The following is a 24,166-nucleotide window of genomic DNA, read 5'->3' on the forward strand; positions in this document are numbered from 1 at the left end:
AAGTTTGAGTCCCTCGCGGGACAGCACCCCGGTGCGGCGCGGAGCGGAGCGGAGCGGAGCGGATGGAGTGCTGCCGGTCAGTGCACTGTCGTCTCGACTCGTTTCGGTATACCTATATGCAGGCACGACCTACGTTCCACTGGAAAGCGGGAGAGCGGGAGCATAGCTGGCGCATTATCACATACGTTAAGTTTTTCTCCCTCTATTGGCCCAGAGCGGGGACACGAAAAACGACTGATTAATCGAACCAACACGGGAACATTCTTGTCCAGGGATAGAGAGAGAGAGAGAGAGAAGGAAAGAGTGGGAGAGACAGAAGAGAAACGGGAGAACCAGTAGGAGCGACGGCAGCAGGAGCAGCCTGCTCTGTGCCCACCACACCCTGCATTCGCGCATCTGCGTTCGCGGGCGCGACGGACAAGACGAGAGACGGCGAGGAGCGGAACGAGAGAAAAAGTCCCTGCCAGTACCATCGCGGGGAGTTCCACCGATCTCTTTCGTCTTCGACGAAAACCGGAATGCGATTTCTTAGCGACCGAGATATGTTCCGAACTTACAATTAACGCGACGTAATAACGTACGCGGCTTGTGCGTGGTAACGAAGAGAAAAAAAAACGGCTCGTAATGCGGGCGCGTGTTACGTTACGTCGCGTGTGCGAGGCCTAATTTGGGATATCCGCCTCCTTTTCTCTCCCTTCACTCTCGCGATCCTTTTTCACCTTGCGACAGTTATGAAAGTATTTCCACCGAAACAATTTCATTAATTTCATTTACAGTGGCTTTTCTTCACGTTTCTCTTACGTGCGTAAGTCGGCGGTTACTCCTAGATTGCCATCAGGTTTCTGCCGATAAAGGAATGTCGCCAATGTTTACCGTGTATCGAAGCGTATCGAATTAAAGGGCGTAAAATGATATGATATGATACTCTATACTCGCACTTAATGTTTTATAGCGTAACACTAATATATATATATATATATCGTTCGATAGGAAAATGAGCATACTTTACATCGCAACGCGATAAGATTTATATCTTGTTAACAACTCGGGCGTTTATTGTCGAGGAGGGTGTTCGGACAAAGAAAGAGGATAACAAAAGTTAAAGGTTACTTCAAAGACTACACAGAAGACGTTGATACGTTAGAAAGAATCGGGCGATAAAGGAAGTAGAGGGAGAGGGGGAGGGGGAGGGGGTTGGATATATAACGTATATATAAGGTGATAGCCTAACACACCTTACTGCTTCGTGCCACTTTTCACACGGATTATTTCGACGACGTAACGAAAGCTAAGTCGTTGCGTTGGTGCCGCAATGTGAAGCGTTATGTTGCGTCGAGTCGTAAAATTAGTAATTCAACCTGTTAACTTCTGATCGATTCTCGGCCATGACCATATATTATAAGCTTTAATAATGAATTCCGAACGTCACATGTAAATAAATAGTTTCCATTTGTTCCCACCGGGAACTGCGCTTCGCCGCATTTTATTTTATTCATTTTTGTCAAGGCTTGCGGAACGAAGCGAAACATTCATAAGCTCAGAAGGTAGAGAGTATCCTTACACTCCTTACACTCCTTATAGGATAATAGCACAATGGCATTAGATGTGTTCTGTTTGTGGACAATTTTTGCGGCGCGAAGCTCACGATTCAGGACACCGTGACACAGATCGGCAATTGGCCAGGAAGAAAAAGGAAAAGAAAAAGAACAAGAAGAAGACAGCGTATGTCGAAGCATTTCAACGCCGAGATATCGAGCAGAGGTGTCGCTGGTTTTTAAATAAAAGCTCCAAATCGCGCGACTGGCAAAAAGGTGTTTGGAAAAACACGAGATTTCAATTAAAGAGACAAGCTTAGTAATGAGGCACTCTGGATTTATTAGCTTGAAAACCGTGGCGCCTAAATGTCTGCGTGTGTCCGCTCGCTCGACTAGCACGCGCGTACTAAGCGTATGCGTGCGTGCGTGCGTGCGTGCGTGCACGTGCGCGTGGTCAAGGCTTAGGGGGCCCCATCAGACCTACGATATGCCCGCAGAACCGCCTCATTTGCATCAGATCGAAATTCGTTATTCTTTCGCGAGATAATCATACCGTCTCGTTTGCGAATCGCTGCCTGCTGATTCAGTTCCGATCGCATTCCGATTCGTTTTGCTACTGCCAACTTCCCCAGATTCAAATGAATTCGAATTTGACTTGAATCGGATCGATCTCGTGAGAGCACTATGTTATTTCATAATGCATTCGTTTTTGTTGAGAGTAAAACTCCATCTTGAAACGACGATAAAGTTAAATGTCATATAGAGAAGTTTTTACCGAAGCATTATAAAAATTTAGTTTGGGTACAAATCTGAAAATGATTTTATTCGACTATCAAAATAATTATGTAGAATTATGCTAGAATGTTAAAACTTTTTGCAACGATGCTTATGCTTGAGTTTCTTACACTGTTAGAAATGTGTTTGTGAATTTACAATAATTTACCCTTATAATAAAAATGTGCAGTAAATTTACAAACCATGTAACATTTTTCTGTGATTTCACAATATTTGTAAATTTACAATAGAAATTTATTGTGAATCTACAAAGCTGGCGTGCGTATTAGAGATTTGCATATCTATACTCAATCATAAAAAATATTATTATAATGTCACAATATAACTGTTTGAATTTACAGCACGTTTTTGTTGAATAACACGTTTTTTTTCCAATAACATGAAATTTTCCTTTTGAAAGTTTACAACAGAAATTTCGTACAGTGTACATAATTATTCTGAAGGTCCAACAAAATTTTCAGGTCTGTATCTACGTACATTTTTGGATACTTTAGCAAACTTTTTTCCTTATAAGCGAGAATAAGAATATGCGTTTTACTTTAACAGGAGTCATAAATAAATATACACAATCTGATATATGATGTGCAATAAAGAGAAAAAAAAGGTACAAAGACAATACGTACCTAAGGGAGCAACTGGTCGCAATTAGTCGATCGTGACGTCTCGTGAATATAATTCGCGATAGGAGTCGTTCTCTGTCGTACGTAAAACAATTCGTACCACATACTCGGGCAAATTATACGTCGTCGTCTTTACGTTTATGTGGAGTTTCTCCACTTATTCCTTCACGGTGCATCGATTAACAAGGCTCTTATCTCGTTTAAGGATTTTTATGGCAAAAGTTATGGCTCGAGTATCGCTGTCAGTGGAAGAAGACGAAGGTAAGACGAGAGGAGAAGCAGCGCATCGTCGGCAAACGCGTCTTAAAGACACGATCCCGGAGTAATCGTCTTTCGAGCCCGGGCCCGATAAAAACGCCACGATACGAATCGGCGCAGCGGTTCACCGGCGATTAGCTTCAGGCTACGAATCTCTCCCTCTACCTCTCTTTCTGTCTCGTCCCACATTATATCATGTAATTTTTATCGAATCTCCAATATGATCTTACAGTGCCCGTATCGCGGAAATTATGCATAAAACTTATCATCATTTATTCCGCGAGCTTATCGATTGCCGCGCGCAACGATGACCATTTCGCGAAAATCGCTCGCTTCCACCTCGGCTTTTCAGCTGCGCTCGGAGACGCAGTTTGACGCGGAGCGTCGAATTAAAACACGATATCTCTATATTGACGTCGTTATCATCTCGTTGTTATCTCGTTATGCCTATTACGAACTACATCTAGTTTTAATTTAGCGGAATTCGTAGCAGACTCGGAAGCTTCGAATCGTAACGGCTGATCGCGAGTCCATATCTGCCAGTTAATTGCCTCTTCCGTTGCATCGCGGAACGACGTATTCCGTTCGCGAATGTCGGCATCGAGCGTCCCAAAGCGCAACGGATACCCGCTGAGCTGTACAGCACGTCCCGTTACGTTGCAGTGATGCGCCGCGCCGTATGGGAATCTTTCTTACAAGAAACGAGTCTTCGTTCCCCGAAGGATTGATAATTCGCCGATTAAATTGAAAACGCGACGAGGCTAATTGCGCCACATCTGTATTATTCATCGGGTTTACCATACTCGTATTGTGCCGATGTGACTAGTTGACTACAACTCGAATATCATGCAAGTTAGGAATGTAAATTAATAGTTATTCGTAACTATTATATATGCTTTAGTAAACACTTCCTGATTGTCAGAGTTCGACTTTGTGGAACTACTTTTTTAAATACAGGGTTAAGTATACAGTGATTGATGATCATTTGCTATGAATTTATCTACATTTATTAAAATTCAAGTCAAATTAACAGCTATGTTTCACAACATAGTAATAACTGATCTTTACTAACTTTATATGTGAATGAAATATTCAATTTACAGTCCGTTTTTACTTTCTAGTTCGTAAATTGAACTCGCAAGAAAAACTGTGGTATATCATTAAGAAATATTTAACAGTTCAGTTAAGCGTACATATTCAAATAGATAAATTATATTTTTATGAAACAATTAATAATATAACTTTTGTTCATCGCTAATACAAGGTTATGAATATCTTCTACATATTTATTTTTGTAATTCATGCAATAATTACGAAAATGAAAGCGTGGTCGATAACTGTAATTGAGAAAGTTCATTTTTTACAGCTATTGACCATTCATTATAATTCACATATTATTCACTAGATAATTATTTCCCATAAATAAAATTACTATTTTAAGATGTTATTGTAGGTTTAATTTTCCATCAAAATGTCTAAAGTAAATCGTATGAGATATATTCAAGAGGCTTAACGATAAAGAAGATAAGGAAGAAGACGCTGAAAAGAAAAAAGCCGTTCCTAGAAAATAAAGTAGACCTCTAAAATCTAGGCTAAAGATGAAAATTTATAAATATTAATGAAAATCTCTTAATACATTTTTTTAACATTAAATTTATCTCCTTTTCATTTTCTAAATTTTTTTCTTCATTTTGATGATTTTCATACTAATGATCAATTATCGTCATTTTTCTGTTCGATAACTATAAAATTTGTGATTAATAACTATCATTTTCTGAATTAAAGTTTCTATGTTGGAAAAAATGAAAAACATAGTCTTATTCAAAGTTTTTTCTATCTCACATATTCTTTGTATCCAAATTTGAACTTTACTTAACATTCGCTTTGCATCGATATTCAAATTTCAAGTAATTTCAGTAGGGATTATAATGATTATATTAAATTTCAGCACTTGAGTGATCAATCATTGTACACTTTACTCTAAATGGCATTTACCTTTTTAAATATATATATATATATATATATATATTAGGTGTTGGAATTAATTCGTAGCGTTTTTTAATGAAAGAATGTTATTTATTTCACATGAGCATTAAAAAATACATTAATGAAAGTACTTCCCATCACTTGTAAAACGCTACGAATTAATTCCAACACCTAATACTTTTAAAATTCTTTGGAGTAGAATCACACTCTAACGAGTAAAAATTGAGCTAGTTTTGAAAGAGTTTTCAAGACTGGTTCAATTTTCAATCTTTAAGAGTGCGATCACTCTAAAAGTTTTAGAGAGTCTATGTATATATGTATATATATATATATACATGTATATATGTCAAACATGTTTTTCTATCACAGTATTAAATCGACTTTGCGTTTGCACCCATACAATTACACGTACGTACCGATGGTAATAGATGGTATGTCCCGACGTGTAGTGCCGCCCACGTGGTCACTTGACCTCCCTACGCCTCCGTATCTCTTAGTTAACCTTATCAACTCGATTCAACTCGACCTAACCATGCCGACTCACAGTTTGCTAGTGCGTAACTGGCGTATAGGCGACATACGGGCGTACATCTGTCCTTTTTCTTATTTTCCCATAATATTATTAAATATGAATAGATTAGAAATTGTAACGGACAATTTCACAATGCACAGAAGGAACGGAAGTTCCTTTACTGAAGTATTTAAAAATTTAGCTAGATGCACATCTAAATATAGTTTTTATTAAGATTTATAAATTCATCGAAATATAATTATGTAACACACTCAAGTTGATTGGAAATTGACTGTAGAATATCACAACTTTTCGCAGCATTGTTCATTATTCTCAAACGTTCTATATAATTATGTTGATAATTAAAAGGTAGTATAAAAGAAGGGCAAAGAGCCAATAACGTATAAAAGAATTATAATTTAGGTAAGCAAAACTAATACAAAACAATTAAAATACAATAAAATAAAACAAACGTTTCAACTCCAATCGAGTCATTTTCAATGCAATCTTACAATAATATAAATATCGTTCTAAATTAAAAATTCGTACATAATCTTACAATATTCTTACAATTTCTTAACAAAAAATTTCTTCTTTCTGTGTAATACGCTGTAAGTCATTTTTATCAAGAGTTAACAAAGTCATAAGAAAGTTCTGGAAAAATAACAAAAGTAACAAAAAGAATGTTAAAATATGTTAAATAATGTGAATTAAATAATGTGTTAAAGAATGTTAAAATATGTTAATGTGAAAATATGTTGATAATGATCGAACAAGATTATTTTTGGACGTATCTAGCTAAATTTTTTAATAATTTTTCTACCTCTCTATCACAATAGTTTTTCAATATATGATACTTATGCTCTTTTACGATATCTGAAAATAGCTCAAATTAGCAGCCGAAACATGTTATGATTATTGTTCTAATTGAATTAAATTATAGTCGAATTTTATATCTTAACTTATTATTTGTGTAAACTTTGTAACCAACTACACGCCCTTTCTATTATTTATTCCTATTTATTAATTTGATATCAAGAGTCCTTGTATTGATTAATTTACTTTAACATTTTTAAACGCTTGAGCATTTTTTCATTTATTTGTTATAAATCAGGTTTGTGCACATAGACATGAATTGAATTTTTTAAAATAACTTTACATTTTAAGCAACGCTGAAACTAACAATTTAGAGAAAAAAGAGAAATTATCTCATTATAATTTACTTGTAGATCCTTTGTCAATAGCACGAAGATATCGAGCGAATTTGTTTGGCAAAGAATTCGTTTGAAAGTTAGACGTATTGTTAGATGTCTAGATATCTTAGATATGCAAAATGCATATCCGGGGTATCAAAATCATCCGCGTGCGCCCTCGCGAGTGCGTGGATGTAGAGGGGTCGAAGCGAAGAGAGTACGTATCGATCTAATAGTAATGAGCTCGCGATGCCGGTTGGAAGATTTTGAAATATACATTATGCGGGGATTATGGTTATGCATGCGGGAAAGGCGCTGAGAGTATTTTTCTTTTGATATACCCTTCGCACCCGGAGCGTCTTTGCGGAGCGACGGATGAGATTTGAATAAAAGTATCCGGCGTGGTGCCATAGCAGCTTCTCTCCTCTCCTCTCCTCTCCTCTCCTCTCCTCTCCTCTCTCGCTCCGCTGGGGCTTGATTCGCTAGCTACTTTTTACAACTGCGCGTTCTCATTAAATATGTATAGATTCGCGCCCTGTGCGCGTTCCCCCAATTCTTCGTCCCCCTCCTCCCCCTGTTTCCAATGATATAACCGCATCAGCGATTACGAGAAACATATGTTTTAAAGATCACGAACAACCCAAGCCACATCGCGCCACTGCATCGCGCCATTGCCGCATTACTTTACTAGTTACGCCTATAAACGATCTGGAGCGATTGTATATACACGAGATAAGACTAGTTTTGACATACCTACTTTCGTGAAATCAGTTATACGAAACTGTCGGAACCTATTTTTAAGCACTTTACGCGTACGTAAATTACACATTAGATCATTCATCTACGATGAAAGTGTTTCACCATATGCAAACAGCGTCGGGTTGGGGATAAAGACTCCTGATCTATATGTATTCTAATCCTAGTCCATCCCCTCAGGTCTGCGTGACCCGGATTAAACTATAGGCTCGTATCGACATCAGTTTCTCAAAGAGCTACCGGTGTTCGAATACCAGTTAATCGTAAGGAAGTGGTCTAAGCGTAACCATTGATATTTTCATACTGCCCGCGGCTAGCTGTAAACCTAACATTAGTCGCACAGTCAGTTTTAACGTGTTATCCAGGTAGCGGCTCGTATCAGAGCTGCAATTTCGCGTAGCTCGCTTAGGTAAAGATACTATTAGGTAACTGATAAATCAGCTCTTGTTCCACTACCGCTATGCTAGGCGGTAAAAAAATTGTTACACGCCACCGTACAATTATTATTGCTGTCAACAATTTATCGAGGATCGTTAAAGATAGATATAACGTGCATGTGAGATTACGATCTCGAGCACATCTCTCTGTGCGTTGGCGATTCTTTATCAAGGCTAGGAATATTGGCGATGGTTTCGTTCCTTCGCGGAACAAATGACCCGCAAGTTATCGCCCTGAGAGTTTCGACCCTTCCATTTAAAAAATGTAAATTCGTTAATGCAAGTAATGGGGGCGTGAAAATTTGTTCGCTCTCTCTCTCCTCTCCCCTCTCCCCTCTGATTCCGCCGCACCCTATTACCTGAGACTATTATCCAATACAAAAAATCAAATAAAGTATGCTAAGTTACGCTTCGAAGACTTTGGGGAGCTCGGAAACTGCCGACGAGGGGTCGTAGAAACATTTTTTTTACTCCGTTCCCCCATGTAACGTCAACACCCGCTCGCCGACTACTCGCGCCGGCTTCTTCGTCGCCTATTAACTTCCAACAGGCTGTAACAATGAGACGTCGCCGAAACTTTTCTTCGCGATTTATAGTCACGCCGTTGACGCTCGCGGAAGGAGACTTGAACTTGGCAATTTGATCGCTTCGATTGTCACTCTTGTATCTCGACGAATCGACGTTTTGAAATTTTCATTTCACGACATCTCTCTCTCTCTCTGTTTATGTCCGCGGAGAAGACAATGAATCTCGTCATTAAATGGAAAAAAAGAGAAAGAAAAATCTTGTTCTGCGTCCTGTGTTTGCAAGAGTATTTCGAAAGGCAAATATTCCGAAAGACAGATATCGTATTCTGCATTAGGGTGTATTTCCGTGATTTAATTTCAGTTCGCGTTTAAAGCTCCGAAGCTCGTAATGTTGCAAATTGCATAAGATCGAGTGTGAGGTTGAACGTATAGCGTTCGTTTGTGGCTCGTCCGACGAGCAGAACCAACGCGGCGGCGGCGGCGGCGGTATCAGTAGCCTGTTCTTATCCGCTGATCCGCATCTACATTATTAAACTTGATTGGAGGCCAGGCCAATTCCCGCGCGAAAACGACTTATTGCAGCGTGGCGTAGTGTGCCTCGACGTTAGACCATTATAGGAAAGTGCTGTTTAACGATTCGAAAAAAGCTCGAGATAAAGCTCGATAATCGAAGAACGTCGTAGTTTCGGAACGAAGCGATTACCGGACATTTTTTTCCCCCCCTTATAATTACCGGGAGATATAGTTTTGTAAACAAAATTATTACAAGCCTTAATAAGCAGCGTCCTTTGAAAACTATTGTTTTCGCGCAGCCGCTAATTCACAAGTACAGTAAACAAATTATTATAATCCTCTACGAATATAATCAATATAATATCCGCGATATCCACGTCAAACGTGAGAATCGCATTTAGATAGCTATCCTTCAGCATTAGTTGCATAAGATGTAATAAGTTTCACGTAATGCAGACGCAAAAAGATCTCGAGTCGACGCCTGGGAAACTCAACAACTCGACACAAGAGAATCTGAAAAAGCGCCGTTTTACGCTTCAGGTAATATCATCGAATATAATGGAATGCGCGGCGATCGAGGGCTGTTGTACGGTCAGTTTGCGGGGACGGATAAAATCTCGAGCGTTGCGCAAGAAAATCGAGCAATCCGATCTCTCTCGCACATTGTTCTAACGAACGAAAAAGTCGGAACAAATCGCCGCCGTCTTATCGACGACAAACGGGCCAAACGGTAATAAACGATCGCCGAATGAAAATGCGTCGCTCGTCGTATCCGCAGCTATCTCGGGTGCAGCGCGAGAAGATTTGCCGAGAAGAATAGGAATTGATAGTATCCGGGTACAAGCCATAATTGCTTTTGAATCGAAACGCGGCTATGTCCGCGTGTCCGATGTTAAATGAAGTTCTCATAAAGAACCCGCGCGTGCGTCTGTATCACCATACTAAATTCCGCGCCGCGAGCGGCCTTGATACACCAAGTGTATTGAAATAAAACGTATCAAAGTAGCGTGCAAGATGTCGGGGGCCCCTCTTTTCTCAATGGGCGTTTTTCAAACTAATTAAAGTGGATATTAAATCACTTCTGCGCCACACACGCACGTACACACCCTCAAGATTCACTGATGTACGACCCATTAATTAACGTTTCCGATGCTATAGAATATCGCTTGACTCCGTACCTCCTAAAAGATTTCCGAGATACCTTTCTGATTGCTAATCATTACACGAATTTGCAAAGAAGCACGAACGTTGGCTAGCGTAATACTTGTAAAATGCAACGTTCATATAATTAGTCGTACTTTCTCCGCATCATCATCTTTCTCTCATTCATACCGGCGAAATATTTGACGCGTAGTATTATTATCAAAGAATAGACATTATATCTGTAAACGGTCTCGTAACTAATAATCGTTTCGGAATTGCCGAGATATAATAAAAGTTGATGAGACGAGTTGAAAGAAACGGGGGAAAAAAAAAAGACTAGAAAAACGTCTAACGTCGGGGAGAATTTGCTAGCTAAAAAGATTGAAAAGGATCAAAAGAACAATGCTGTCCTCGTGTGCTTTTTACATTGCACGAACGGGTTGCGTACGATCGATGCGCGCGACCCGATCATTACCGCGGGTGTATTATAAAATCTTGGATATTATCATCGTCCCTCTCTACGTGTTTCCCTTGTCGCGTTTTTTTCCGGCAACCGGATCGACACATAACGCTGTTACACGCGTACCGTATACGCGTCCGAAAGTCAAGATTGATTTTCAGGAATGTTATTAAGGTCGTAGAGGCAACCGTTTTAGAGGCAACGTCCTTTTGCGCTCGCACGGTTGACGTCGCGCACGAGACGACGCCGACGCCGACGCCGACGACGACGCCGACGACGACGACGACGACGATGCGAGGTTATAGCGAGCGAGGAAGAAGCGAGCAAGGAAGGAACGAGAGCCGCAGGCGAGTTGTATAATATGAACGCGCCGCGCCGGAGTTTCGGCAGGCTATAATCAATTCTGATTGCAGTCCAGCGGATCGCAGCGCGATCCACTGGCCGATAGCCGAGAAAAAAGTCAGCGCATCCAACTACCGGGCTGCACGGTGGTTGGTATAGCTGAAGAAGCAAGGGCGGACGAAGGGACAGAGATAAAGTAAGAATAAGGAGAGGAGAGTGCGGAGATGCGCGAAAGAGACACGGACCGGCGTGGCGTCGGCGTAGTGGACGGGTAAGAGGAAAGAAAGGATAAAGGGAGAACACATTGGCGATACCGAGAGAGAGAGAGAGAGACAGAAAGGAAATGAAGGTTCAGTGGGTGCAGTTGGAGGAGAGAAAATACGGGTAGAAACGGGTTTCGATACGGGCGGCTCGGGGGTGCGAATTAGTTTGCTTGCGTTGTAGTCGCGAGTAAGCTGTTCGTCTACGAGTCGGCCATCGGCGTCGAATCGGAAGCGAAGCGAAATCGAGGCGATAAAAACACAACCGAATTATTTCTATCGACGTATCCATAGTACAGTAGTGGACCTCTGGATTCGAGGCGATCACGTCGATGTAGGAACGAACATCGAACAGGACGATGGGATCAATGGACCCAAAACTACAACTCCCATTGACTGTCGTTCTTGCAATGTCTTGGCTTTCTCTGATTTACAAGACCTAACCTAAAGGTCTGATGCGCGACGAAAGCCGCGGATTATCTCTCGTACGGAGAATTCGCGAGGACAACGATATCGTACTCGAATTTTAAGTGCTCCAAGAGTCTCGCATGCGTAAAAGGGCAAAGACCTCGGGTTAAACTATGCACGCCTCTGGCCTCGGATCCAATCAGGATTAGAGGTAGTCCCGTTGAAGTTGGAAATATTTCAACTTCCGCGAAGAGACCTTTTTTTTAATGAGCATCATCGACGTTACGCTTGTCGAAAGTCTTTGCCCGACGAATTCAATTGAAATCGAAAGAAACACGCGTAAGAGAAATACTCGCGTGGGACGTACGGTGTCCGTGCCGTCCATCGCGGATTGTAAATTCTGAAAAGATACCCGCGATAAGATTGTTGCCGACGAAAGAGAAAAAAGGCAGCGGTCCATCGGTGGCGGATACGTAATGTGCGAGTTACTCCAGCAACCTTGACTCGCCGCAAGCCATACTCGCGCGCTTCTTATAATCCCTTGTGTTCGCGCGCGTCCGGCCCCATTAGTAGTTGGCTGACCCATCATTCAATAATGCTCTCAATGTCTGTGCGACCGTCAATGTCCGTGTCTCCGTGTCTTCGGACGCACACGTATGCGCGACTTGGCGATAATTAGACCGAATTTCCGCGCGGGAAGCAAACATTTCTCGAGTCACGTCAAAACTTTTTATTTATCTTTTGTGTTTTCGCACGTCTTGTATTCGTCTTATATCGTATCTTTGTCATTTGTCTCGTTAAACGGCGTTATATTAAAATTATAGGTAGATATATAACGCATCGAGACCTCTCTTTATGAGATCTCTCTCTCTCTTTGTTTCTCTGTAGGACGAGCGAAATTTTATTACAAACTTTTGTGTGTGCAGATAACCGCGTATAGGATAAATGTTTGTGTATCTGGGTAGTCTGCTGCTACGTATAATCTTGAGACGAGTGCCATTGAGACATTGCATATGTACGTTCTGAATACACGAATTGATCCCAGTGTTATGTCTACGAACGAATAATTAGGGTTAAATTATTATATGCATCGAGTTGTGATATTAATATTATTAATATCATCTAGGAAATGTATATTACACATTGGCACTTTCTACAACAACAGATTCTTTGTCATGCCATGTAATTTTCTCACGTTAAATAATAACACTTTATTGATCTTATATTAATCTCTAGTGACGTGTTGGCACAAGAATACCTGCACCCAACGACCCGAAAATAGGCAGACTATCTAATTAATGAGTGGCATTGACTAAAAGTGACTAATTGTAAGCGACACTCGTGTTCTTGCCGAAAAAGGCTTGAAGCACGGTAGCTTCTAAAGAATCAATGCAAATACCGCAGTCTTTTGTGGCAAACGATTCGGAACGGCCGCTAACGCTCGACTTGACGAGCTCCTTCTTATTCATATCGACGCGAATCGGTGTCAAATGCTCCACCAGTTTTCGTTAAATTATCATTTCTGTGGTGCGACAACCGTTCCACTGGCATTTCTCGAACAAACAAGCGCGAAGTGAAAAGATGATTTCTATGGACAAACGCGCGAGTCATCGAACGGAATATTCATCGTAACGAGAAAATTTTACTCGCGTTTAAAAATTCGTACGTTCGTATTTTTTCATCGAAAAATTCAGATTTATCTCGGATTGTTTTTATTCGCGTAACATCGCTCGTGTTATAATCGATCGATAAATCATGTTAAAGCAATCCACCATCGATTTCGCGGAGGATAGAAGAGAATTAAATAACCGAATTAAAATCGTAGTGATTCAAATACTGCACTTCTCGAGCGGTATCGTATCGAGACGATACGTCAGTGTCGTTTGCGCTGTCACTGCGTTATGTACTAGGTGTTTGAGAAATAGAGATCTTGAAACCGAGAGAATAGAACTAACGGATGATGAAAAAACTGAATAAATATGAAATTATGAAATATTTTAAATGCTTTCACAGGAGCCTACGTTATATTTTATCTTCATATTTATCATTATTTGAAGAAAGATATCTCGTAGAAAGAATGCGACATCCATGAAATTTCAAAATTTCAAAATTTTCTAAAGATAGGAATTTTTTAATTCCTTTCTCGTTTCAATATTTAAATAGTGACTTAATTCAAGAGTTTTGTATATCACGAATATTTGAAACACCCATTAGAGGTTTTCCTTGTTACGATAGCTGGTATGATTACACGTTTTATAAATACGGAGCGACAGACGTTCCTACTAGTTGCTTCGACATCGAAAGCACGACGAGCAGGATAATTGATAGCGGAATGCTAATAACTCGTACGAGACAGGCATTATAATAAGTTTTTTGCCGGGCGTGTGCCTCGTGTCTAGTACATTCTCACTCCCCTCGCGATGCACCACGGGTGTTCTTTCTGGTACTTATTAGCACGTAATTTGCTTAGTCTCGGCATTGATACAACTAGCTATCACGTTGACACGTTGAATTCAAACAAAAGCTTTTATTTTCTTTTTTCTAATCAAAATGCAACTACGTTTTTAATACGCACTTTTTAATACGCTTTATATACAAGATTATTAATAATAAGTATTTTAATATTCATTTCAGAAAGTAAGCAAACATCTCGTACGAGATCAATTATCGTCGTCGATCGTTATCAATCGTTGTGTTCACAAGTCTAACTGATTTGACATCGTGTTAGATTTCTCACGTAGAGATAACCCGAAGAAAAATGTGTGTTTATATAAATGTATATACGAGTGTGAAACGCGCAATCGAAAATGCAGACGCAAATTCAGACTGGACGTGTGTGTTTCGTATTTTCTCCGAGCAGATTAGTAGTTATGAAATGAAAAAAAATCTTAATACAATTTGCTGGGATATTAAGCACACGAAGAGTATAATTACAAGAACTGTTCTTACGCGTTGCTTTCCTCCGAGCGATTATACATCGCGGCATACGGGCATGGAGTGTTAATAATTACGGTAGACGATGGAGAGCGTATATACGTATTCGTATTAAGAAAGAACGATATCCGTGTTTTGAAATAAAGGCTTCGATATCTTGTACATCTTGTTTCGTTAAAATTGCGTTCACATTATGCATACATAATACTTTTTTTATGTAAAATAATTTCTAAAATATTTCTTAAGATTATTTTTTGAGAAAACCGATTTTTTATTTTGCAAATTATACAATAATTAATAATAAACGCGTACGCCAATCGCGGGATATTGAGAGAATACTCATATAGATTAAAAAATATCTAGTACTTTTCCAAGTATTTGCTTGAAATGGGTAAATATGGGAGTACTTCCCCAACGAAGAAATATTGACTAGGCAAACAACTGAGGCTAAGACAAGCGAGACCTCTCCATTTGCCGGTGCATCTAGACTGGGCGACGGTAGATGCGACGGCATCAGACTTTGCGGTAATATAGTTTATGTCGTTCTTTCTACGAAGGCTCTCAACTTTCTCTCTCTCTCTCTCTCTCTTTAATAAATAGCGATTTTTATAATTTCGATCTCTTGGATTGAAATTACAGCTACAAACCAAATTTGCAGATTCGAATGTGCATTCGGTGAAAGACATAAACTTTTATAAATTATTAAAATGCTCTACTTTACTAAATTCACCGATATCTTGGAGGATGACGGAATTGAAATAAATATTTCAAAGACGCACTTTTTATCGGAGAGCAAGAAGAAAAAAAGATACATATGTTTTATATACCAACCTGGCAGGGAAATAGGGAAATCCCTGATGAACATGTAGATCCATGGGCATCGCGGGATGAGCGGGGCCATGATGCGCCGCGGTTGGCACGTACTCGCCACCCGTAGACATGGGGGGCTGCATCATACCCGCGGCAGCGGCCGCGTGGTGACCCGCGAACATGCCCCAATGGAAACCTGGTGCACCTGGCATCGCCGACGGATGCTCCAATTCGAGGGCACGGTGACTTCCGCCGGCACCACCGACGATACCACCCCCGGCTGCGCCTCCGGCACTTCCGCCTCCGCGGTGCATCCGCCACCCTTCCACCACGAATGTCGGAGGTATTTCCGTCGTCTCGATCAGTCACGCACTCTCTTTCCTCTCTTTCTCTCTCTCTCTCTCTAATAATTCACTCAAACGCTACCGCTCACTTGCACACTGCGCGCGTGTCACTCGCGCCTTTAACCCGCACCGGTACTCGGGCCCGTGCCGGTGCTCGGTCGCCGGCGGCCTTTTCCCGTCGACGGAAACCTGCCGAACGGGGAGGGCTTGACGATCCGCAAACTCCTCGAGCACCGCACCATCGACCGGTACTTTTTATTCTCGCGGCACGCGGTACACCCGTAAACGTCGTGAACGCCGTGAACGCATGGGTACCGCTCGCGACGCGGCAGCTGATATGTGACTCCGGGAACCGCGGATACGGATGCGGATGCGGATGCTGCGGGGGAGACAGGTGTCCGCGCCGTAGGGTATCCTCTGGTGAGCCGCTGCAGCCGGACGGACCCGAACAGTGGCGCAGTCTTTAGCTCGGCCATGAATGACGCGCCGTATTCCGAGTTACCTCGCGGAGGCGGAGCCTCAGCCTACTCTCGCCCGCGTGATACCTCCCGCCTCCATTCCCTCTCCGATCCTCTTTTCTCCCCCCGATCTCTCTCCTGCCGCGACTTCACCCTCTCGCGACCACGTGCGCGCGCGTCCCAACGCGAGTACGCTATCCTCTCTCATTTCCTCCCTAGCTGCGTCTCTCATATCCTTCCGCGAGTCTATCGAACTCGCTCCGCGTTCGCTACCACTATTTCACTACCGTATAATGCAATACCTCGAGATACATTCATTTTAATCTTATCTTTGTACACACACGTTCTGATATCTATCGAGAGATAATTATGTATATATATTCTTTACGTTACGTGTTCTTGGATCTTCAATCTTTGCTCGAGATGTTTAGTGAAGAGAGCCGAATTAGGCCGGATTAGGCAACGTTCTTACGTACTTGCAGGAAGAAAAAAACGATATCGAGGAAATTAATATGCGACTCTGCCACGGGTAGGAGAGAAACGCCCCCGTTGACCACGCGCGGGCGAAACCGTAGAGACGCAAGCTCGTTTTCGCGTAACACTTGTTGAGCCACTTCGTCCCCGTGGCGACTAAGCTTCGACTGAACGCGCCTCTTAATCGACGTTTCATAAGCGACGAAAGATTTCGAGAATGAACTCTCCTATCCACTCGTCGCGTTCATCTATTTCTACGCGGTAAATCGGGAATGCTTATCTTATCTTTACGCGAAATAACGTCACGTTGCAGTACGTTACTTGAGTCACTAGAGACCCTAACTTGGAATCTGGCCTCTTCTGACATAAGGCAATTACGGCAAGATCCCGCGAGAGAGAAATGGACATACATTCTCTATCTCTCTTTAATCTGGCCTCTTCCGACGTTCCCTCGTGCAAGCACATTGCGTACATTTATGACAGCCTGGAAAAAAATGTGTATGAAGCGGAAGTTGTCAGGACTTGACGAATCAATCAGAATTGGCTGTCTTATAGGCAGACTCTGATCGTCGAGCATCAATGTTTTCAAAAGATGAAGAACGATAATTAATAATAATTACAAATGATGCTTGACAATTGTTCGAATCGAGCAATACATTTTTCTCTTCCATTAGCCGCGTGATGAAAGAGGATAGAGATTTAATATGTTCTCTGTTACGTTTAATTCTCAGCTTCTCGGCAAATTATATCGCCCAATTGTGTTACTTCTTTTACTGGATGTACAATGCTTAGACAGCTTCGGAATTATTACTTGTAATCAGGGATTCGCCGCGCGAATGGTAAATAAAAGCGACGCTGTAACGTACACATTAAATCAACCGGAGTTACGTCAGCCCTTCGAGTTGTAACCGGTCTACTACCATAAAAAATTTAATCAAAATGCCCTCTTGGTAATTTACAGCTCGCCCAGCGCTCAACCCTTGCCAGACAAGGTGACTCTCCAGCCGGTGAGCGGAAAGGCGACCTCGCTTGCTTAAGTAAGCCGAGTTGAAGTAGGGGTTGTAAGACGATAGAGAGGAAACAACCAAAAGTAAAAAGGGACGAATAAACCCCGTAGGAGTCATAGAGCGGCAGTAAGATGCGGCCCATTTGCTCGTTCGAGGCTCTTTTCCGTAAAAAATAATTCAGTCCCTGCTCGCGTTTGCTGTTCATCGTCTGTCACTTAGGATACATCTTTTTTTCAAATATGGATATATAATTTTACATTTTTATTTCATCAATTATCAAGTCATTATTCAAGAACAGCTGTGCTTTGCACAGTTTCGCGTCCATCGATTAACGTTCCATCAATTAACTTAATTTTTTTTTATTTTTACTGGATTATCTTAGACCGTGTGATAATCAAGTCCGCTGCGTTCGCGCGCGCGACATTCGTTCGTTCGTTCGTTCGTTCGTAGAGAGTGGTGATAATAATTTACTCGCAACTTCGACTTATTGTTGTCGGGAGAGGGAAGGGAGAAGAAGGTAACGTCGTGCCATTAAGTAGATTCTCTTAAGCAGAAAAATCGTTCCGCGCTGGCCTACCACACGTGGGTACAGGTGTGAGTCGTAATAACATAGTGGATGTGCCCTTTAACCCCTAATATCCCTACCTTCGCGCTGACTTCACTAAGGCCGCCGCAAACGGACGTAGGAACACGGCAATCATCGTACCTCTGTATCAATTGCAGGCGCATTATTATTGCGGATATACTTGACGGATATACTCTGTGCCGTATCATTGAACTTTCGGCAATACGCCGCGATCGCGAACGTTGTCATTGGCGACATACGTTATGTTTGAATGGCAATGCAATGCGTTTTTCTCATGGAACGATAGGAGTCATTTTCAGGGATTTTCACAGAGGATTTAAAGGCATGGAGTATATACAAAACGTTTCTCTGAACAAGAATTGAAAATTTATTTGAAATGTAGTATCTAAAATGTAGTATAATACTTCGATGTAGTGTAATACTTCAAGTCGTGAAAAAAATTCTCGTTAATAATGTTCGAACGTTACTTTACAATCGTACAGTGATTCGTTTTGATGCAGTAAAGTGTAATGAAAATCTGAAAGTGAATCGGTGCGCTACAAAGTAATCGCACGGTGAGTTGAGCAAACCAATTTGGCGATTATATCGAGATGCGTAAACTTAGCAATGTTTATGTCGAAGAGAAAATGATTTGAATCTATAGTAATTGTAAAGTAACGCTATTTACACCCTTCGCTATATTGCGTGAGCAATATTCGGGAAAATGCTGTAAGTGAAAATTTCTATTGGAAAAATTAAGAAACAAAAAATTGCAGTTTGCTGAAAACCGCGACAGTCTTATTGTTACTGGCAACAAAATTTCAGTCAGAATTGCAGAAATATCGATCTTCGAAGAAAGAAATCAATAAAGATTATGAAATAGCTTACGAAACGTGATAAAACATAATTATTAGCATATAATAAATTGCGTTCATCGCTTCCATTTGAGCGTCATACACGATGTAGACGAGCAATATAAATGAATATTAATACTTTTAATTTTTATCTATACCCTGTTCTTTCGGACAGCTGATATTCTACTGAATAGTGTCTCACTCGCGTGTCTCAAGTAGAAGCGTTGCTACACATCTACGTACTAAGATTATCGCTAATATTATTTTAGCGGCTTTCAAAACCATCGTTCCTCACAGATGCAATTCAAACATCACTTTTACCATCTTTATCATTTTTTCCAATTTTTTCGTCACTTTAATCAATATTAAAAATATTTGATTCGAAATAACATTTCGAAAAAATACATTAATTTTGCAAAGGCTAAACGATGATTTTCGAAGATACCGAATATCGTAATACTTTGTTCGCACTTATCGAATTGAATGCTTTTTTATAGCTCTTTTTTGCAGAGCATCGCAATAACCATACGATTTCCTTTGAATAATGAAAAAGATACATGCATATATACCTAATAATCTATATAATATAGATGAATATAAATTCAATAAAATGATAAGCGTGACACGACCGTTACAATATTATCAAGTATTCCTTCAACCGCGTGCATAAGATAATATAGAATAGGTATACTATAAGTAGCATTTTGATTTCAGGTACTTTATACACGTCATTATATTTCGTAAGGCAGATTAAAAATCGTGTCGCGCTCTCGCTGATACGAAAATAAAGTGTACTTGAAATGCGTCACTTAAAACAGTTATTGCTGCGACAAAAGGCATTGCTTTTCAATTTACTTTGGAAATATCCTTAGGTTTTATTTGATATTTTCTGATGATGATATTTAATTCCTTTAGATTTGGTTAATACGAGATAAAAAATTTCAATAACATTTTAAGTCACACATTGCATAAAAAGTCTGTGCGGTAATATTCCGTTATTTTTTAAGTTATAAAATACTCACATATATGAATGCAATATGTGTAAGTCTCCATATGTTAAATCGCCATAATTCTAAAATAAGCGCAAAGTCACGTTTATTATTGAGTTTCATTATCATTCTTGTTAAGTCAGAGATCTTCATTTCATTGAATAATTCCATTGTAGTATATGACCATTGTGTCATCTTAATATATTTTATCGAAGAATATTCGATACGATTGACATTCGTCCATCTAACGGGCAATTAAATAATTGCCATTCTCTAATACGATGAATGTAAGTACGTATGTACTTCATTATTGGACAACTATATAATTATCCAATAAATTCTCACTCAATACTCGTATATCCTCTGTATATCTTTAGTCGGTGTTAAAAACGAGTAAAAAATTGTTTACGTAAATTACGTTTAACAAGATAATCAAGCGATTATCTTACGTCAATTAAAAAAAAAATCAGTCGCTTTCTCATCGTTAAATTCAATCAAAATTTCAGTTGAATCAATTAAAATTCGTAAAAGAAAAATAGCAAAAGTAGAGATACGTTCCCAACCATGTTAGTGGAAGGAACTTCTCTGATCGCAGATATCTAATTACACTTTCATGATTGATAAGAAAAAGAGACTTGCTTAACACAGTTTCATCAGGACATAATGAAAACTTGTATTAAATTCCTGATAACATCAACGTCCATTGTAGTGAAGACGATAATCAAGATCGTGGAAAGACTGAAATCTTATCTCCACTTTCAATTAAAATCATTTTTCTTACACGCGTCGATTATAAAAAAAAAATCACGAACATTTAGTTCGACATATTCTTTATCACGAATTCTTCATCGTATACAACCCTCACATTCGCGATCTATTCAACATTCATTATTCGAGATAGTCGCCGTTGTTCGCGATTTATTGATGCAACACAAGACGTACGCGAAAATATCGTCTTTAATCCTGTCAACTCTTTCTTTCTCTTTTCTTTTTAATTACCTTCAAGAAAGCATAGTATACTTTAACCAAGTGTACATAGGGCTTCCGTTTATCGTTTTCATCAATGCTAGTGCATCGAATTTGAGAAATATATTCGGCTTACGCGAATTTCTCATTAAAGAGATATCGACTGAATAGACTATATCTCTATTTAGCGCAGCTCATCTCCCTATCGAGTCTGAGCATCACTGTAAATACTTTGATTTTTCAGGCAATCGTAACGAAACTTTGCCTACTATAAACATTTGCTATTTGTAGCACATGGTACTTACGTAGAAAACAAAAAATGAGACGTTAACGACCATACTATCATTCATGCAGGTCGAGGTACTAAATTTTTCGCAGGATAAAGTAAAAATTCACAAAATGGATAATGTAAAATAACGATAATTTGATATAATTGACATCCCGAAAAAAGAAAAGAGATATGTTTCGCTAATGTTACTATTTCTTCGTGATATTTCACGGTCGTAGTATTTTACTATGGCATTATATTTACAAAGTGTGTGAAAACGATATCAAATCGCCGTTACTTTACATAATTATTCTACTTACACACACAGATTGTGTTCGCTATCTCTATGTAGTCCGCAAAATGCCAGATGGACTTACCGACGATGTCGCCTCTCTTATGAGAAGCTTAAGATCTGCACAAGCATGGATCGGAGTTCTCTGGAGCGCTTACACAGTAAGCATCGTGCAAATTGTAAGCTTTCAATGATTGACCATAAGGCATTTCTCGTTACTTCGCATCGCGCATATGTGCATTTAGAATGGCTGCTTTCGTTATACAGACCATTCATTTTATATCATACATTTTCTCAAAAAGACTTTACAAAATAGATTTCGACAATTTACAGCATCCACATATCACTTTATCAAAAGCTCGATATTATTAAAAAATTTCTGAAAAATTATTTTTCTTTTTGGAAAAATAATTTTCGCCTTTTAGCACAAACTTCGCTTACCATTTCTCTTTAAGTTTATTTATATTAGCTACCGTTTCACTTTTTACAATACAAGTGCCTTCAAATATTAAAGACACGCGCGCGTCTCGAAAAAAAATCGATAAATACATTTTTACAATTAGAAATTCTGACTAATTACGTTAATGAGCCATTAGTAGTCTCAAACGTACATACCTTTCTCTCATTAAAGAATCGTACACGAGAAAGAACTAGATATATATATCACAATCTAAAATTTCAAACCGTATTAAAAGAAAATATATATACGAATATACATATCTTCCGATCAGATATGACACTAGATAAATATCGTCAATAGCATGCACGTTGTTATATGAAATAAAAGAAGAAATTGGAGGTGCAGAATATTTCGGGAATGACATAAATGCATGCAATAAATGCTAAAATATACACATGCATTCAAATTATCATTGTGCAAAGTTATATTATTCACAGTGCATGAACAACCGATAAATTTGTTTCAATTAGATTCAAAAATTTTTTTATAATTTTTTTATAAGCCAGTGTATATCATCATGCACGTGTTTGTAGAAAAATTTGCGTACACAAGTTTTCCGAAAATTATGATACCTGATGTCTTTGAAGCGTGAATATCCGATATAGCTTGTGTGTGTGGGTTTCATATATTTACGAAAATGAAGGACAAAAGAAGTTGAAATAAACATTCATTGTTAAGAAAAATTGACGATATTACAAGCAAAATCGCAGAATACTTGGAACAAATAGGAAGCTTAGCAGTACGGAATCCAAGTACCATTTCCTAAGTAAAATTCGATGTAAATGGACTCCCGTCCGTCAAAAAACTGTCAAGTCCACTTTATGTTTTCAGTTTTATATTCTTCGGGAGGAAAACTAAACATTATCCTCCAAGAAAAATAGTATGTATAATGAGTAAAATATATAATATATGATCTCTGTATATATATATATCTATAAATAAATATTTTACACTTCAACAATAACATAGGCTGCTGGCGCGCGCAATTTAAAACGATAAGAAACTGATTATCAACACAATATGTTTCGATGTATCTTGTTCTTGCATGAATATTAAAATAGAAGAACAGGATATCTTTAATTGCGTTTGAGATTCGTTGCCAGACTCTGTATAAAAATTTAATCGATTGCTCAATCACGAATTTGTCATTCTTTCCAGTAAAAATATACATATAATACATACTCGTCGAAAATTACAATTGGAATATTCATAATTTCCACATACAAAGACTTCTTCATTGTTCTATTACGTAGTTATGCCGTATAGTTTACGTCATGATAACTTATGGCTAAAAGTTATTACATACTATTATAAAAATTTCGCATATAATCCGTGATAGATGAATAAAAATAAAGATATACGTATAAGGCAGTGAAGAAATCAGTCAGTCAAGTCGGCAAATCATCTCTTCGAACGCATTGCCGAATTCAATGGTGGGTAATTTAAAATTAACAATCCATGATACCGCGACAAAACGCGCGCGCTTGCTGAAAAAATCCGCGGACAGCCTTACGCCGCGGGCTCGATCGGATCGTTAAATGACGATTCTCGATGCGGAAAGAATATACACATCTTATTTATTTTCGTCAAAAAATCAATAATGATCCTTGACGTCGATATTTTTCGAATACCTGCCGTATTACCTGCTCATACCGGCGGTGGTCCCCTAGGATAGCGTACTTGCAGCGTGAACCGATTTAGCGTGTTCCCAGCCTCGCAACAATACGGTCTCAAGAAATAAATAATGGCGGCGAAAAAGACGGTCAGAAGGGCGAAAGAGAATTTTGCCACTTTGCCGATTCGCTGGATTCTCACCCAACTCTGGGAAATCGGCTTGCCATCGAAGTCATCTTTAGTCTCGCTTCTCGTCGTCGACACCGATTCTGCGTCGCTTTTTGACGTATCAGTACCGCAGATAGTTCTCTTGCGCTTGCTAAAAAAATAGGAGAAGAAAAAAATATTTCGATGATCGAAATAACTGCTGTCTAATAATTACTGGAT

The 24,166-nt window shown here is 39.5% G+C and overlaps 3 protein-coding genes across 5 annotated transcripts in view; 1 reads left to right on the forward strand and 2 right to left on the reverse strand.

Moving 5' to 3' along the window:
* The window catches only part of LOC105143913 (protein trachealess), a 97,335-nt gene extending 78,789 nt beyond the window's left edge, over window positions 1–18,546 (reverse strand). For all 3 annotated transcript variants that reach the window (XM_087414857.1, XM_087414856.1, XM_011052487.2), the window contains exon 1: window positions 15,510–18,546. In XM_087414857.1, coding sequence (XP_087270983.1) covers window positions 15,510–15,802 — 293 coding nt within the window. In that variant the 5' untranslated portion in view covers window positions 15,803–18,546. The remainder of the gene's footprint in view (window positions 1–15,509) is intronic.
* Window positions 1–24,166, forward strand: part of Cog1 (conserved oligomeric Golgi complex subunit 1) — an 88,933-nt gene that overhangs the window by 21,877 nt on the left and 42,890 nt on the right. The gene's annotated exons all lie outside the window — the stretch shown is intronic.
* The window catches only part of LOC105143914 (uncharacterized), a 43,881-nt gene continuing 38,415 nt past the window's right edge, over window positions 18,701–24,166 (reverse strand). Inside the window, exon 21 of the mRNA XM_011052488.2 lies at window positions 18,701–24,098. Coding sequence (XP_011050790.1) covers window positions 23,813–24,098 — 286 coding nt within the window. The 3' untranslated portion in view covers window positions 18,701–23,812. The remainder of the gene's footprint in view (window positions 24,099–24,166) is intronic.

The sequence above is a fragment of the Acromyrmex echinatior genome, chromosome 16 (genome assembly GCF_024713525.1).
Source record: "Acromyrmex echinatior isolate Ae372 chromosome 16, ASM2471352v2, whole genome shotgun sequence".
Taxonomy (NCBI): Eukaryota; Metazoa; Arthropoda; class Insecta; order Hymenoptera; family Formicidae; genus Acromyrmex; species Acromyrmex echinatior.